The sequence below is a fragment of the Serinus canaria genome, chromosome 9 (assembly GCF_022539315.1).
Source record: "Serinus canaria isolate serCan28SL12 chromosome 9, serCan2020, whole genome shotgun sequence".
NCBI classification, from domain to species: domain Eukaryota; kingdom Metazoa; phylum Chordata; class Aves; order Passeriformes; family Fringillidae; genus Serinus; species Serinus canaria.
Window position 1 is genome coordinate 20,830,128 of NC_066323.1, and position 15,044 is coordinate 20,845,171.

The 15,044-nt window shown below is 57.4% G+C and overlaps 1 protein-coding gene across 3 annotated transcripts; it reads right to left on the reverse strand.

The window, feature by feature from the left end:
- Positions 1–250: 250 nt before the first annotated feature.
- Positions 251–11,737, reverse strand: TSPEAR (thrombospondin type laminin G domain and EAR repeats). 3 transcript variants are annotated; one of them, XM_030227219.2, is made up of 12 exons: positions 11,399–11,733; positions 8,911–9,131; positions 8,599–8,837; positions 8,161–8,251; positions 7,603–7,759; positions 7,093–7,224; positions 4,718–4,950; positions 3,273–3,459; positions 2,334–2,563; positions 2,056–2,243; positions 1,448–1,549; positions 251–1,214 (listed from the first exon to the last, which is right to left on the reverse strand). In XM_030227219.2, exons 1-12 carry the CDS (start codon positions 11,490–11,492, stop codon positions 1,061–1,063), a joined length of 2,028 nt encoding a protein of 675 aa, XP_030083079.2. In that variant the 5' UTR covers positions 11,493–11,733; the 3' UTR covers positions 251–1,060. The 3 variants fall into 3 exon arrangements, with proteins under 3 accessions (XP_030083079.2, XP_050833878.1, XP_050833877.1); XM_050977921.1 differs by lacking the exon at positions 2,334–2,563 and having other exon boundaries at positions 2,056–2,287; positions 11,399–11,737; XM_050977920.1 differs by lacking the exon at positions 7,093–7,224 and having other exon boundaries at positions 11,399–11,734.
- Positions 11,738–15,044: the final 3,307 nt, after the last annotated feature.

Genomic DNA, 15,044 nt, shown 5'->3' on the forward strand with positions numbered 1-15,044 from the left:
CGGGGTGGGTGGCCCAGCTCAGCAGGAATCCTGGCTCTGGGGAAGGCTGAGAGGTGCTCTGGGACACTCAGGTGAGGCAGTGGGTCCTGGGTGGGGGGGGACAGGGGGTCACCCCCACCCCAGCACACTTCAGTTGTCAGGACCACCTCGTCCTCACTGGGCTACCCATGGCCATGCAGGGGTGACTTGCTGGGTGAAGGGATGTCTCTGCCACGGGCAGAGCAGCTGGGTTACCCACGTGGAGAAAGGCTGGGTGCACACAGTTTATTAGAGCTCTGGTTAAGCAAAAGAGTCCTCCCAGCAAAGGTGAGGAAAAGAAAAGAGGCCACAGTTTCACCTGAAGCAGGTTTGGGTTTTTCCCACTCCCGTGGTAGCTGGATGGGTCCAAATGCAAAGCAGGTTTTCTCAGGGGTCCCTAACCCCAGGCATGGACCAGCAAGGACCAGCTCTGGCCCTGGAACACAGCACAGCTCTGTACAACACACACAACACTCACTGAGGGAGACCCAGCCCAGAGTGGGAGGGTGGGCAGGCACTGTGGCAGTGGCACGAGGGTGACATGAAGAATGGCTGCAACGTCAAACCAGATGTCCTCAGGAACATCACAGCCCCAGGCAGGCAGAGCCAAGCCTGGACACACTTTTCTCCACAATTTCTCACAGGTTTACTCCCCTCTGCCATGCACCCATCCCAGCAGCTCCTGCTCTGCTCTGCCTCTTCCTTCCCTGGTTTTGTGCAAACTTTGGCCACAGCTGCTGGCAGCTCTGGGTCCCTCCTGGGGACTGGAAATTGCCAAGCACCATGGTCCTGCTAAGCCAGGGGATGCACTCAGGCTCCAGCAACCTTGGCTAGAACATGGCTCTGGAGCGTGGTGGCAGAGCTTTCCCAGGAGAAACAGCCCCTGGACAAGGCTGCAGGGAGCTCTGCAGCTCCCTCCTCCTCCTCCTCCTCCTCCTCCTCCTCCTCCCTTCCTGCAGAGCATACAGCCAGACACTGCCCGGCTGATGCTGCAGCCATTCCTGGGCTCCGTGTCCATCTGCACCGATGTGCTGAGCGTGTCTCAGGTGGTTTTCAGCTTGAGCACCTTGGAGAGCGGCTCCCTGGCGCTGGAGTAGAGCAGGAAGGAGCCCTCGGCGGTGTGAAACGCCTCCCAGTCCCTGCAGCCCACTGTGGGGAGCTGGTGGGCTGCCACGAAGCCTTCGTAGCCTTGCCACCTGCACAGGGAGGGCAGTGAGCTCCAGGGGGGTGGGGTGGGCACCTGGCAAGGGCAGGGGAGCTGAGCCATGGGGCTGCCATCTCCCTGCTGTGGCTCAGGGTGGGATGTCCCCCATCAGGCTTCCCATCCCTGCCTGAAAACAGGGAATAATGCTACCCACCCTCCCCGGGCAGGGGCAGCAGAGTGTGCCCTGGGTTGTTCCTGCTGGGAGCAGCCCCACCCCTGCAGTACCTGTAGATGATGCTGTTAACAGAGAAGGTGAAGCCATCGAAGGAGTTGGCCACCACCAGGAAAGAGTCATCTCCCACTGAGAAGAACTCCCAGTCCAGGGCACTGGGGAGGGAATGAGCAGAGGGACAGGTGAGATGACCTCCCGTGTGTCCACCCCACCCCAGTCTCTGACACTCTGAGGACACACAGAAAACCCTGCTCTTGTCCCCAGGCTGTTCCTGAAAGAAATCCACCCTCATTCCCAAATCTAGGCCCTTCTCCCAGCTCCCACTGGGAGTTGGTGCCAAGGAGCCATCACCCATCACCCTCCCCACCAGTCCCAGCCCCTGGGAGTGCGAAGCCTGCAGGAAGACAAGCAAGTGTAGCTTTAAACTGAGAGAAGAGAGGCTCTGGCACAGGCTGTCCAGAGCAGCTGTGGCTGCCCCAACCCTGGAAGTGTCCAAGGCCAGGGTGGACAGGGCTTGGAGCAACCTGAGCTAGTGGAAGGTGTCCCTGCCCATGGCAGGGGGTGGGATGGGATGGACTTTAAGGTCCATTCCCACCCAAACCATTCTGGGATTCAAAGACATCTTTGGGTTGCTCAGGGGAAGGGCACAGACCAAAGGTACCTGTAGGTGAGAAGGTCCTGGAATTTAACAAACATCTGGGCCGTGATGTTCAGCTCATAGATGGAGGAGTTGATGGCATAGAAGTTGGAGGGTGCTGGCATCCCGCTGTCATAGCTGTGGCTATTGGCAACAGCCAGGAACACTCTGTCCCCAATGTGGAAAACCTCCCAGTCAGCTGCACCAAATGTCTGTGGGGAAGGAGGCCGTGAGGAGCTGGATGTGGCTGCCCTGTCTAAACACAGAGGTGGGGGGACTGAGGAGCAGTGGCCAAGCCTTACCAGGATAGACTGGAAGAGCTGGAAAGAGCCCCTGAGCCAGATGTAGATGTGTGAGTAGATCCTAGTGGACGTGCCATTGAATGTGTTAGCTACAGCCAGGAAGGAATATGGTCCAATGGTGAAGAACTCCCAGTCATAGGCTCCAGAGGTAGGAATGGTCTGGTTAGTTTCAAACAGCCCTGTCCTGGGGTTCCACCTGTAGATCACACTGTCTATATTGTGGTTGTTGCCTGGGGGAGACAGATGTGCACCATCAGGGAAAGCAATTCCTGCTTTGTGTAGGAAACAAGACCCCCAAACAGGCTCATGAATATTTACCAGCAGGTCAAGAGGCTGTTTGCAAGTGACCTGCTGCTCCCCAGGAAGTAACCAAAGAGATTCTAGAGCCTCCATCCCTACCTAAAAATCCCCCTCCACCTCTGCCTAGTGTCTCCATTCCTAGAGCCTCCACCCCATGGAACACACCAACAGCTTGGCCCACGTGCAAGTAGAAAAAAGGTCTCAGAATTTTCCACTCCAAGAAAACTGAAAAACAACTTATAGCTTAAACTGTAATGTACTGACTGTGAGTGATTGGAGAACAATAACATGAATATGGTGATTACAGTAGTTATGATAGGCCATAGGTAAAAGTTAAGGGATAGATTGGTTCTACTGTGTTGAGATGCTCAGCAAAGAAAAGTGTAAAATGCATTGCAACCTAAACTAAGGGTGTCCAGGCCTGCCTGCAGCTGGAGCTGACAGCTGTAGGCACAGGTCTGTCACCCATGACCCTGGGCTGCTGTAATGTCTTGGATGGAATAAACTGCATTTTGTATCCAACAAACTGCATTTTGTATCCAATAAACTGCATTTGGAAGATCTCCCTGGAGTCCCAGACCCCACATTTCGGCTCTTACACCAGACACCCCCCTGCAGGGAGCACTGAGGGCTGGCTACCTTCTCTGTGGTTGACCACAGCCAGGAAAGCCTCTCCCTGGATGACAAAGGCCTCCCAGTCGCGGGCGCTGTGCGTGCTGATGCGCTGGTACGCGAGGAACTTCTCCTTCCTGCGGCTCCACTTGAAGATCACTGAGAACTCCTGGCCCCTCTCATTCTGCTCAAAATTCGCCACTGCCAGGAAGATCTGGAAAAGGAAAAGCCAGGATGGCATGGGTTTCTCCTCTCAAAGCAGCACGGAGAGGAAAAGGCAGGGGGATGGAGGTGGGATGGAGGTGGCTGGTGTGGGATGAGATGGCCTGGCTGGGGTCCTTGAGCTGTCCCCAGGCAACACAAAGTGGGGACAGGGACCCAGTGGCCTGGGGGGTCCTAGTGCATGGCAGGGGCACAGCTGGTGCCCAGGAGCTCTTAGACAAGGGGAGGGAGAGCTGAGCTGTCTGCACCCACACCCTCCAGCCCCAGGAATGGGGAGCATGGACATGAAATGCACTGGGGAAGGAGGGAGGTTCAGCCCACAAACCCCCCTGGAAGCAAAGGTGGTTCAGAACAAAAAAATGCAGGCATGGTGATGATAACAATGACAGTAATATTAACAATTCCCTGAGACAAGACATTTTCCAGACCAAGAAACCCCTGTGAAAGTGTAAGAGGCAAGAGTGGTGCAGCAGAGATGGCCAAGTGCAAGGCAGGGAGCACATCCGAGCTCTGTCCTGCTGTGCCACCCCAGTGTCCTTCCGATGGAGCAGCAGAGATCACACCCCAGTTTGGGCCACAAAGAGGCACAGGGCCACAGCCCACAGAGAGGAAAGAGTCAGTGGGGGTGGCTCCTGCCTCCTGGCCTGTACAGGACCAGGGCTTTGTTCAGCCAAGGAGTAGCCACCCCCAAGGACAGGGATGTTCTGGGCTGTCCCCCTGTCCCCCTACAAAAGGTGAATCCCCACCTCCAGTCCAGGGAGCCCACCTGGGGCACTCCAGGAACAGTTTCAGTGGGAAGAGAAAACCCTGGGGACAAAGCCAGAAGGGGTCACGACAGAGGGGGAACAATCCCAGCTTCCCTGGGAGCCCTGCTCAGAGCTGGCTCTCAGCAGATGGCTTTCCTGGGCTCCTCCAAAGTGCTAAGCAGCTTCCCAGGGAGAGGAACCAGGCAAATCCTCTGCTCAAGCCCCGAGGCAGATTGCCCAGGGGAGAAGAGGCAGCTCTGAATCCCTGGAATAATTTAAAAGCAAGAGAGTTTAAAAAAGCAACGGGTTGGACTCAGTGGGTCTCGAGAGGGAACTGCAGGCCCTGATGGCTCTTTAAGACCACAGGCAGACCTCTGAGAGGCAGCTCCCCATATTCTCCAAACCTATATTCCCTAAACCACACCCAAGGCTTCAGAGAACCCAGTGCTGGGCACCTGCAGCTGAATATACTGCAACACAGGGGCACCTTCCTGGCAGCCTCACCTTCTTCCCAATGGTGAAATACTTCCAGGACTGGGCCTGGTGCGTGGGGATGTTCTGGTAGTGCACAAACTTGCCATCAGTCCACCTGTAGATGGCCGAGCCCGGGGGTGTCAGCCGGTTGGCCGTGGCTGCAAACAGCCCCAGCCTGGGGATGGAGAACACCTCAACACCCATCGTCTCCGAGTTGGTCACCAGCTTCTGGTGCTCCTCCACGTAGTCCAGCCGGGGTTGGACTGGGAGACCACAGAAAAAGAGGGATGGGGTTAGAACCAGGTGGTTTTTAGCTGGAGAGGAGCCCCACAGGCTGGCTTAGCGTGGGTATTTTTGCCTGTCACAAAGGAGAGGAATCTGATATCCATGGATCTCTGAAGGCTAATTAATTACTTTATTATACTGTATTATTCTATTCTATTCTATTCTATTCTATTCTATTCTATTCTATTCTATTCTATTCTATTCTATTCTATTCTATTCTATTCTATTCTCTCTAAACTGCACCTGCCAAGCCCTCAACTGCCCAGCACTGTAGCCTTGATATTTTCTGAAAAATCCCTTTGCCAGGATTTTTTCTCCTGAGAAGCTGAGAGGCCTCAGAGGAAAAGAACAAACAATGATTATCTGCTGCTGCGGAATGCAACAGGTGGATTTTTGATTGGTCTCTTGTGGTTGTTTTTAATTAATGGCCAATCCCAGTCCAGCTGTCTCAGACTCTCTGGTCAGTCACAAGATTTTATTATCATTCCATTTCCTTTTTCTTTCTGCCTTCTGACGAAATCCTTTCTTCTGTTCTTTTAGTATAGTTTTAATATAATATATATGTAATAAAATAATAAATCAGCCTTCTGAAACAGAAGTCAACATGGTGTCAAGATTCTTGTCTCTTCCCTCACCCTGGGACCCCTGTGAACACCAGCACACAGAATCTCCTGACTGCCAGCCCACAGTCCCAACACACACACCCAGATTCATTCAGTTGGTCAATGACTCAAAACACTCACACCAGAATCCAATCACCAATAATTCCCCTCAGGAAAACACTCTTCCACGCTGCATTCCACTTGTGAACAACGCAGGAGCAGTGAATGAGATAAGAATTGGTTTTTTCCTTTCTCTGAGGTTCAGAGGATGTGAAAGCCAGAAATATCCTTGGGAAGAATTGTGCCTTGCTTTTCTCTGTGAAGAGAAATGTGGTGACCCTGGCTCAGTGGCACCTGCTGCTGTGCAGGGCTTTGTGGGGCACATGGAGGTCCTGGTGCCACTGGGGGTGAAGGGCCAGACCTAGGGGTGGGAAGAGGCTGACTGCAGCACATCCAGCCCTGTTCTCCAGCACAGAGCACAGCTGTGTCCTTTGGGAGCAGGAAAGAGCCCCATGGCACGGATTTTGATCATTTTGATGTTTTTGTCCTCAAGAAAACAAGGAGGAGATGACAGCGGGAGAGGTTAGGGAAGGCTCAGACAGAATTCCTGCCAGGAATTGGAGCAGAAACCTCCAGAGGGGCCCTGATGGCAGGCAGATGGGCACTGGAAGGGACAAATGGCAGAAGGGGCAGTGCTGGGGGCACCAAGGGGCACAGGTCAGTAAGACCCCAGCATGAGCTCTCCTTGGGGAAACAGGGACACTGTGCCAGTCCTGATGGCTTCCAGAGGTAGGGAAGGACAGGGGGTCCAGTCACTGCTAGCTGCTGGGGGGAACAAATGGCTCATCCAAACCCAGAAATATGCTGGGAGAGGGGGGAAGGGAAGGATAGTTCAGTTAGGGACTTATCCCATCCTCCATGTCCTTGCCAGGGATCCTGGGAAGACAGCCTGGAGTGAGTGAGAGAGTGCCAGGGGATGAAATCCATGTCATAATTGAAGAACACCCATCCAACCCAGGCTCTGGTTGCCTTTCCCACCTTGGTACTCCCACTGATTTCCTTGCAAAGTGTCCCACCGTGGCCCAGATGACTCTGAGACCTGTGTGTGCCACCCTCCCAATCACCCCCAGTATTTCTGGCAGCTTTTGGGTCTCTTTGTTTCCCCTTATCCACCCCACAAATGCTTCAGCACTGGGCCAGCACCCCAACACCTCGAGCATGGCTCTCTCTGGGGTGAGCTGTCCTGCTCAGCCAGGTCAGGAGCCCAGAAAATTCCCAGGAGGGACAGATAATGTGGAGAAGCACAGAGGCACTTGAATCCAGAGGTGCTCTGGAAGTGTCACGGGCACTGAGAGCAAAGCAAAGCCTGGCCAAGCAGGGCAGAGACAGGGGCACACCCCAGCCCCTCCCTGCAGCTGATTCCCATCCCAAAGTGGTCCCAAGGGCAAATCTCAGCTCCTGCTCTGCTGCAAGGGTCTCCTTCCCTCCCTCGGAGTGCCAGAGCCTCCCCAGGGGTACCTTCCAGCATGGAGAGCCAGGTGCTGCCGTTGCAGAGGTAGAGCCCTCGGCGGGAGGCGTTGAACCAGAACTGAGCCTTCTCCTGCCTGGAGCAGCGGGGCCGGGCCCCCAGGGTCACCTTCATGTCAGTCTCTGGGCACAGAGAGGAGCCAGGAGCCTCTCAGTGCACACAGTGCAGAGCAGAGAGGCAGGAGGGGCAGACATTCCGGCCCCATCCTGATGATGGGCCTGGGGCAGTGGGGAAAATGGAATCCCAGCACAAATCTGGGACAACCCTGTGTTGGGGCCACTGACACGAGCCCAGGGAGCCAGGCAGGGCCACCCTGTCTGTTCAGGGAGATTTTGGACAGGGATCCCCACACAAACACACACACACACACACACACACACACACACATGCTGAGAGTGCTGGGAACAGGAACACCCTCCTCCCCTCTGCTCCTGCTTCATTCCCAGACCCTTCCTCCCAGAGGTGGAGGAGGCCAGCAGAGCCTGCCAGGGAGCACTGACCGTAGGGGTATTTGAGCACCTCGTTGCTCACTGCCTTGGCAGGGACATCCTGCAGGACACTGGGGACAGAGAGCGTTGCTACTTTGAAGTTCACGGCGTGGCATATCCGGGGGGTGGCATCAGCTCCTGGCAGCAGGACAAGCTGTCTCAGCAAGCCCTGGGAAAAGTGGGAGCAGAGGGATGGAGACCAAGTCCTGCAGATCACAGGATGGGAGCTGCAGGTAATTTGTGCCTTGGATTCCCTGCCTGACTTCTGGTTGTTGCCCTCCCTCCTGGGATGAAGAAGTGCCCACGGGATTAGTGCACATCTGTCAGATCCCAGATGCCCAGCTGGGGCAATCTAACAGCTGGTGTAAGGGCACCACTGGCACGGGGCTTGGAGCAGCTGCCTTGCAGTGCCTCCACATGGGAGGGACCCACAGGAGGGACTCTGCCTCCTGTGCCGTGGCCCAAGCCCTGCCAGCACAGGGGACTGACTGTGGGTCCCCCCACAGCCAGCCACGAGCAGCCCTGAGCCCACCTGGGCACCCAGGGACAGCCCACAGCAGGGGCACCTACCGTGAACACGCCTTTCCTCCTCCTCCTGTTGCCCAGGTAGAAGCTGGCTCTCCTCACCGACAGCGAGGCTGGAAATGGTGTCTCCACCACCCTGGGGATGGGCAGAGAAGATGTCTCACAGAAGAGAACAATTTCAAAGCATCTGCTGGTGGCCAGAGGAGACGTGGGTTAAAAGGGAAAATAATCTAGGTGTCAGCTCTTAATTGGACAGTTTAGCCTTAAAAGACCTTGTGCCAAGAGATTGTTGGTCATTTAGTGCCTCCTGAAGAAAAGCTGCTGAACTCCCAGCAGTGAGACTGTTTTACTGATAAGAAATAATAAACACTTGAGCCTGAACACGAATTACTGTCTGGAGTGCCTTCAATCCAGACCCAGCAAAACCCACAACTGGGACCCCCACAGTGGAAGGACATCACCCTGCCCGGCCCCCCAACCTACACGTCCTTGGGGACGCTGCAGTCCACCGTCAAGGAGAAGGACTGGCCGGAGACAGCCAGGATGAGGGTGTGCCACTGGCTGTCGGAGAGGGACACGTTGGGGAAGGTGACTCGGGTCTGCCAGCCTCCAGCGCGCTCCTGGCTCCAGAAGAGGAAGTGCAGCTTGTCGGGGGCGTAGCGCAGCCCCACCAGGACGCTGGGGCTCTCCTCCACCATCAGCGTGAAGATGTACTCGTTCCTCTGCGGGAGGGCACGGGCTGGCACCTGCGGGGCCGTGCCGTGCCGTGCCGTGCCCAGCGGTGCCCGCGCTCACCTTGGCGGGGCGGCGCAGCGCCCGCAGCGTGACGATGATGCTGAACTCCTCGGGGAAGCGATCGCAGTGGATGAAGAGCCGCGAGGCGGGGAAGGCCAGGGCGCGGGGCCGCGATGCGGAGAGCTGCAAGCCGAGCAGCCCCTGCACCTGCAGGACCCGCATGCCGCGGGCCAGCCCCCCGGGCGGCACCGCCTCCGACAGGATGTCCAGCGGGCGCAGGTCTGTGCCGAGAGACAGCGGAGGGTTTTGGATGGGGGTACCCGGCGCTGGCCGAGCGGCAGGATGGGCTGGCGTGCCGCAGGAGCCTGCCAGCCCTCGCCTGGGGTCTGCCCCGAGCCCCCGCTCCGGGGCCACAGGCGAGATTTGCTCAGACACAAGGCTGGCATCTCCATCGCCGCAGCAGGAACGGCGAGGGTGCAGAACCGTCTCACTGATGCGGCTCTGAGCGCGGACTCTGGAGCTGGGACCTGCCAGCCGGGCACCCCAGGGCTGCCAGCGGCTCCCTCGGGATCCACCGGCACCAGCAGGCAGGGATGCGGTGCCACAGACCTGCTCGCAGGGCAGCCAGCCGTCCCCATCCCTGTCCACAGGGCAGTGGGGACAGCTCCACCCCTCCGGTCCCGTTCGGGCTCTCCCAGCCCAGCCCTAATTGCACACACGCACACGCACTCTCCCAGCAGGCACCAAAACCACTCATTATAAATAATTACTCTCTCCCCAGAGAAGAGAACGCCGTGCCCAGCCCCAGGGCATCGCCCCGGTGAGAGCACAGAGCACAACAGCGCCAGAAAGTGCCACCCCACGGAACGCTGCCAGGTCCAACATCGTGGCACAGGAAGGGCTGGAGCAGCTGTGGGAACTTCTCCTGGCCTGGGACCCTCCTGGTTTTATTTTTGAATGGTTTTCTGGCAGAGAGGGGAGATGGTGCCCGAGAGATGAAGCAGCACTTGGCTGCACTAAACATCCCTGATCCCGTCCCACCCCGCTGAGACCTGGCTTTTAGCTCCAATTTGTACTAATAAATCCGGGCTGCTGGGGCACAGCAGGAGGGCTGGGAAGGAGGGAGCTGCGAGCAAGGCTGGGCTGTGTGTCTGAATCCAAACCAGCTGCAGAAGGGAAGAGCTTCCTCCAGACACGCCTGGCCAGCGCCGTTCCAGGTGGGCAGAGCAAGGAGGAATCTGCTCATGTGGCTCCGTCCCGACCAGAGCAGGGACATGGGTGAGGTCCTTCCCACCCTGGCAGCTCTGTGTGCCCCCTGCCCACCCCTCTGCTGGTTTAGGCTGTTCCTAAAGCAAAGTCCTGGTGGGGGAGGTTAACTGGAACAGCTTATTTCAGAAATGCATCACTCGGGCAACGGCCAGTTCCTGTTTTCCCCAGCAAAAAGGAGAAGCTGAAGTCAGGCTTGGATTTGCAGGAGGGGTTCAGGAGCCCCCAGCTGCCCCTGAGATGCTGAGGATGAGCTGGGGGAGAGCTCAGCTGGGTCTGGAGGTTGTGGGCCAGGAAGGGGCCAAGTCCTAAAACCAAACGCAGATCCCTAAATCCAAAGCTCTGCCTCCCACATCCATCACTGCTAAGGCTGGCAGAGCAGCTGGGGTGCTCCAGCCCAGCTTGGCCAGCACAGGTGGCATCAGGGGGCTCCGTGCTGGGGTCCCCAGAACAATGCTGGGGGCTCAGTACCCCCAGCACCCCCCCAGCCAAGGCTGCTTGGGAACAGCAGGGACATTCCCAGAGACTGCAGCCCCTCAGGGAGGAAGCAGTGGGCAGAAGCTCTCCAATCCCTCCCAGTTTTTCTTCTCATGTCACCTGGGCTGTAACAAAAAGCAGAATACAATCGCCATCCAACTGGGACAAACCCTAAGCACGCAAAGCCAGGGCCCAAAGCAGCCCCAAAAGCTGAGCTCAGGGAGCTCTGCCCACCCAGCACGGGCGTGGGGAGGGGATGGCAGAGCCGGGGCACCGGGACCCTCTTTGGCTCGGGAAGTGACACCGGAGCTGCCGGCTCCGCCGGGGATGGTGGGACGGGAGGGTGGGGATTGTGCCTGTCAGAGCACAGAGTCCGGGCAGGAGGGACTTTCCAGGGAGACTTCATGGCTCTTCTCCTTCTTCCAGTCCTTCCCCTCCCCTCTGCTTCCAGAGGAACCTGGGACAACGCCTGTGCAGCAGGGACAGACAGAGCTCTCCCCACAGCTCCCAGAGGGCTGGCTGCTCCCCTGTTGGCACTGTGGGGGCTGCAGGCACAGCAATGACCCCACACCCTGCCACCATCCATGGCTGATGGCAGCCTGCAGCCCCTGAGGCATCACTGAGCACCGAAACACCGCGGCTGGGCTGCCGGGAGAGGCTGACCCACAGGGGCAAGCCCCCCAAAACACAGCACACCTTCTGGGCTTTGCCCCGGCAGCGTGGGGAGCATCCCAGCCCCGGGAGCAGCCCCGTCCCGGCAGGTGAACACACCTGGCCCCGGTGCACCCCCGCCCTCGGCTCCTACCTGTGCAGTGCTGCCAGGTCCTGCCCGCCCGGATGAAGCCCCCGCCGCTGGCCCAGCGGAGCAGAACCACCCAGAGCAGCAGTGGCGCCGACATCGGGGCCTGCCCTGGTGGGGTCCATGCACCGGGACCCCCCCGCTGTCCGCTCCGCCGTGCCCCGGCTCGGCTCAGCGCCCCGGGGGCTCTGGCATGCCCCGCAGCGGGACCCCCCCGAGCCCCCGGCACCGCTCCCCGGGGCCGTGTCACCCCCGGCTGCTGCAGCCCGGCTCTCTGCCCATGCCCTGCCTGGGCATCGCCCCCGGGGGCACGGCCGGGGGGCTCCTGGGGGGCTCCCGGGGCGGCCGGCGAGGCAGTGCCGGCTGCAGCCTGCACACAGACATTTAAATGAGAGGTCGGTGGTGGGAGAGGAGGAGTCCCGGCTCCTCCGAGAGCTTTTATCTTTTGCCCAACCCTCTGGAAGGCGGCTTTGGGGAGGGATTTTTTAATCTTTTTTTTTTTATTATTATTTTTTTGCTTGCTTTCTTTGCTTCCTTTCATTTTTGGTGATTCATTTTTCTGGGCTCACATGGGGGTAGGTGAGAGATTCACCCCTGCCTGGAGAGAAGCGGGTGGGAACCCTCCTGCCCCTAAATGCATTGGTTTTCAGCTTTTATTGGATGAGAGACCCTCTGACCCCTCTGGACCACTCCACCGTGGCCAGATCCAAAGAACTGGGTATTTTCCCCTCAGATTTATCCCAGGCAGGTGATGCACCTGCAAGGCTCCATCCCAAGGGCCAGCCACCAGAACCAGCCACCAGACCCAGCCACCAGAACCAGCCCTGCCACAAAAGTGCCACCGATTCAGAAACCCTCCAGGTTCTGCTGCTGCAAGGGAAGCATCAGCAGTGGGAAAGCTCCCTGCACACAGTGAGCTCTGCTGGGCTCCACCAGCCACAGAACCAGCCTCTTCCCTTCCCCAAACAATTGAAACAGGCTCCCACCCCCCTCGTGCCCACAGCCTTCCTGCGAGGCGGGCGCTGGAATGGAAAGCGGATGCTGAGGACCAAACGCCAAAAATTGTGTTGCAAACTGGGGGTTTTGTCAGCGAGGAAGAGCCAGAGCGGGACCCACAGCCGTGTTTGCTGTCAGTCTGTCCTCACCCCAAAGTGCTGGGACTGAGAGCAGCCCAAGGAGTGCAGCCCAGGGTGGAGAGCAGCACCATGCCCACACCTTGGTCCCTCAGCTGTGCTGAGCCCCACGAAGCCCAAGACAGCAGAACGTTGGTGCCTCTGTCTGGAGAGTGGCTGTGTGTCTGTCCAACAGCCCTAGCAGGGCTGCATGGAGCTCCCCCCTCCAAACAGCCTCCCTTGGGGCATCCCCCAAATTAGGGTTCTACCAGGATCATGCTTAAAACAGGGCTTGACCTCTCTGCAAGAGATGAAACACTGCTGTCTCCTCATCCTCATCCTCATCCTTGGGATGGTGTCCAGTGGCACAGCCATAACCAAACCTGGGCATCCCAAATGGTAGATGAGGGTCCTGAATGGCACCTGGGAGTCCCAAATGGCAGCTGCTGGAGGTGAACACAAGGCATGCAGGAGGACAAACCATCCCATCTCCCCTGACAGGCACAGTCCCTGCTGATACTCCTCTCAGCCCTGAGGGCACCCACCAGGGCTGGGACTGGGAGCAGTTGCCTCGCTGGAGCCCCAGGCCATCTCCAGGATGGAGGCTGGTGTTCCAAGCATGTCTGGCAGAGTGGTGTGTGCTGGAGGGAAGGCTCCTGTCAGGTTGGAACTGGGGAAGGCATCACAAACAAGAATCTGAGCCTCCACATTTCCCAGGGCTGCACACATGTGTCAAGTTAAGCGTGGCTTTGGGAGCTGGCTTTGGGAACTGCCCTGAGCAAGGGATGGATTTGGGGAAGGCTCCTGCTGAGGCTCTGCAAGGGTCCAGGGAGGGAGGGAAAGTCCTGGCAGAGATTCCAAGTCCGTTGGTTTTCCAAAGGGGATGCAGCTACCTTCCAGTGCTTTCTTGGCCAAAAAAAACACCAGTCAGTGGGGACATCCTCAGAGCCAAGGACAAGCTGTGGGTGCCCCCTCGAGACACACAGGGGAGGGGACACACAGGCAGGAGGTGGAGGGACTGAAGCCCCCCAGTGATGAGCACAGAGGACATGGTGGGCTCAGGCTGCTGTTCAGCCACGTAAATGAACAGTCTCCAGGTGAGGACAGGGAGACTTGGAAGGTCCTCAAGGTTTTCCTCCTCCCTGGGCTGGGATGCTGGCGTGGCAGGAGGTGGTGGAGGGGCTTGGCCAGGGTGCGTTGCTCCCTGCCTGGGGATCCCAGCTGTGATGTGAAGTAAGGACAGGGACACATCGCTCCCTGCTGTCACATCGGGTCCAGGACCTGCTCCTTGTCCCCAGGACAGTAGGAAGTGGTCTGCAAAACAGCTCCTAAGCACACAGGCACACATTCCTGTGTGCAGAAACAAGCATGAGGGGATGAAATAAAAGAGACAAACAGCGAGACGTTTGCCTAATTCGCATGGGGCATAAATAAAACCATGTGGTGGCTCCGAACAAAATGATCCTTGGATTTTCACCAGAAAGGTTTGGCCATCCCTGGGTTAGGAAAGGTTGAGAAAGCCATCTGTAGGCAATCCACTGCAAGAAGAGCTGTCATGCAGGGGACAGTGCTAGGAGGGCACCTTGTTGACGCCAGGGGCCGGCTGGACCCTGCACACGGGGGAACGTTCCTGCTCTTCCAAGGCTGTAACTCATTCCTTATTATTTGCAGACACAAAGCCGTGTTTCAGGGCTTCATGCCTTATTCATTTCAGTCTTTATTCCTGACATCTGTATATAATCAGAGGATCCTTTAGGTTGGGAAAGACCTCTAAGTCCGTCAAGTATTTTTCCCTGAAACGCAGCGCAGGCATCAGCCAGGGCAAAGCTTTGAGGGACCCCCTCAGTAACTGATGGACAAATGGCCAGCCCATGGTGTCCCCAACTTTTTTCTACTCTCCTGTCTGCCCCAGCAGGGCCAGCAGAGCCTGCCACACTCACATCCACGGGGATAGAGCTGGAGGTCAGTGATGAGCACGTGGAGCTGGTCTCACCTGTGGGAGCAGCAGGGTGGACATCAGCCCTTTGGGATCAGTTATGAAGGGGATGGAGGGAATTGTTCTCAGGGTGACATCCCAGATTGCAGTTCCCCAAACCACACTTTGGCTTCAACAACTGGAACACCTTCCCCAGCATGGTGGGATGAGGCCTCCATCCACAGCCGCTTCCAAGGCTCCTCCCTTGTCACCTCTGCCCTTTCTCCCAGGCTGAAAATCTTCCCTGGAGCAACTTCAGCTCCCTGAGTCCAACCCACCACCATAAAGCAGTTCCGGCCAAGAGATCTCCACCCCAGGAAACCTGTCAGCGTTGTACAGAAGCGCAAATGTCTTTAACCCCAACGCCTTTCAAAAGCTGAATTCCCAGAAGTTTTGGAGAGGTTCTGCCAGGAAAAGTTTTGTGAAAGACTGGGAGGATTGCAAAAGGCACCGTTTTTAGGAAAACCACCAAAAAAAAAAAAAAAAAAGGCACAAAGCCGCCCCAACACAGCAAGTCCTGCTGCCAGCTTCCCAGCATGGAGCTGCCTTTGGGAGCAATCCCTGC

What these genes read in the sequence shown, in the direction of transcription:
- TSPEAR (XM_030227219.2), bottom strand. Translation starts at nt 11,492, where the DNA reads ATGTCGGCGCCACTGCTGCTCTGGGTGGTTCTGCTCCGCTGGGCCAGC. An exon ending in GGTGCTCAAATACCCCTACG is followed by an intron (nt 7,225 to 7,602) that starts GTCAGTGCTCCC and finishes CTCTGTGCCCAG; the next exon opens with AGACTGACATGAAGGTGACC. An exon ending in AGCTCTTCCAGTCTATCCTG is followed by an intron (nt 2,244 to 2,333) that starts GTAAGGCTTGGC and finishes CCTTCCCCACAG; the next exon opens with ACATTTGGTGCAGCTGACTG.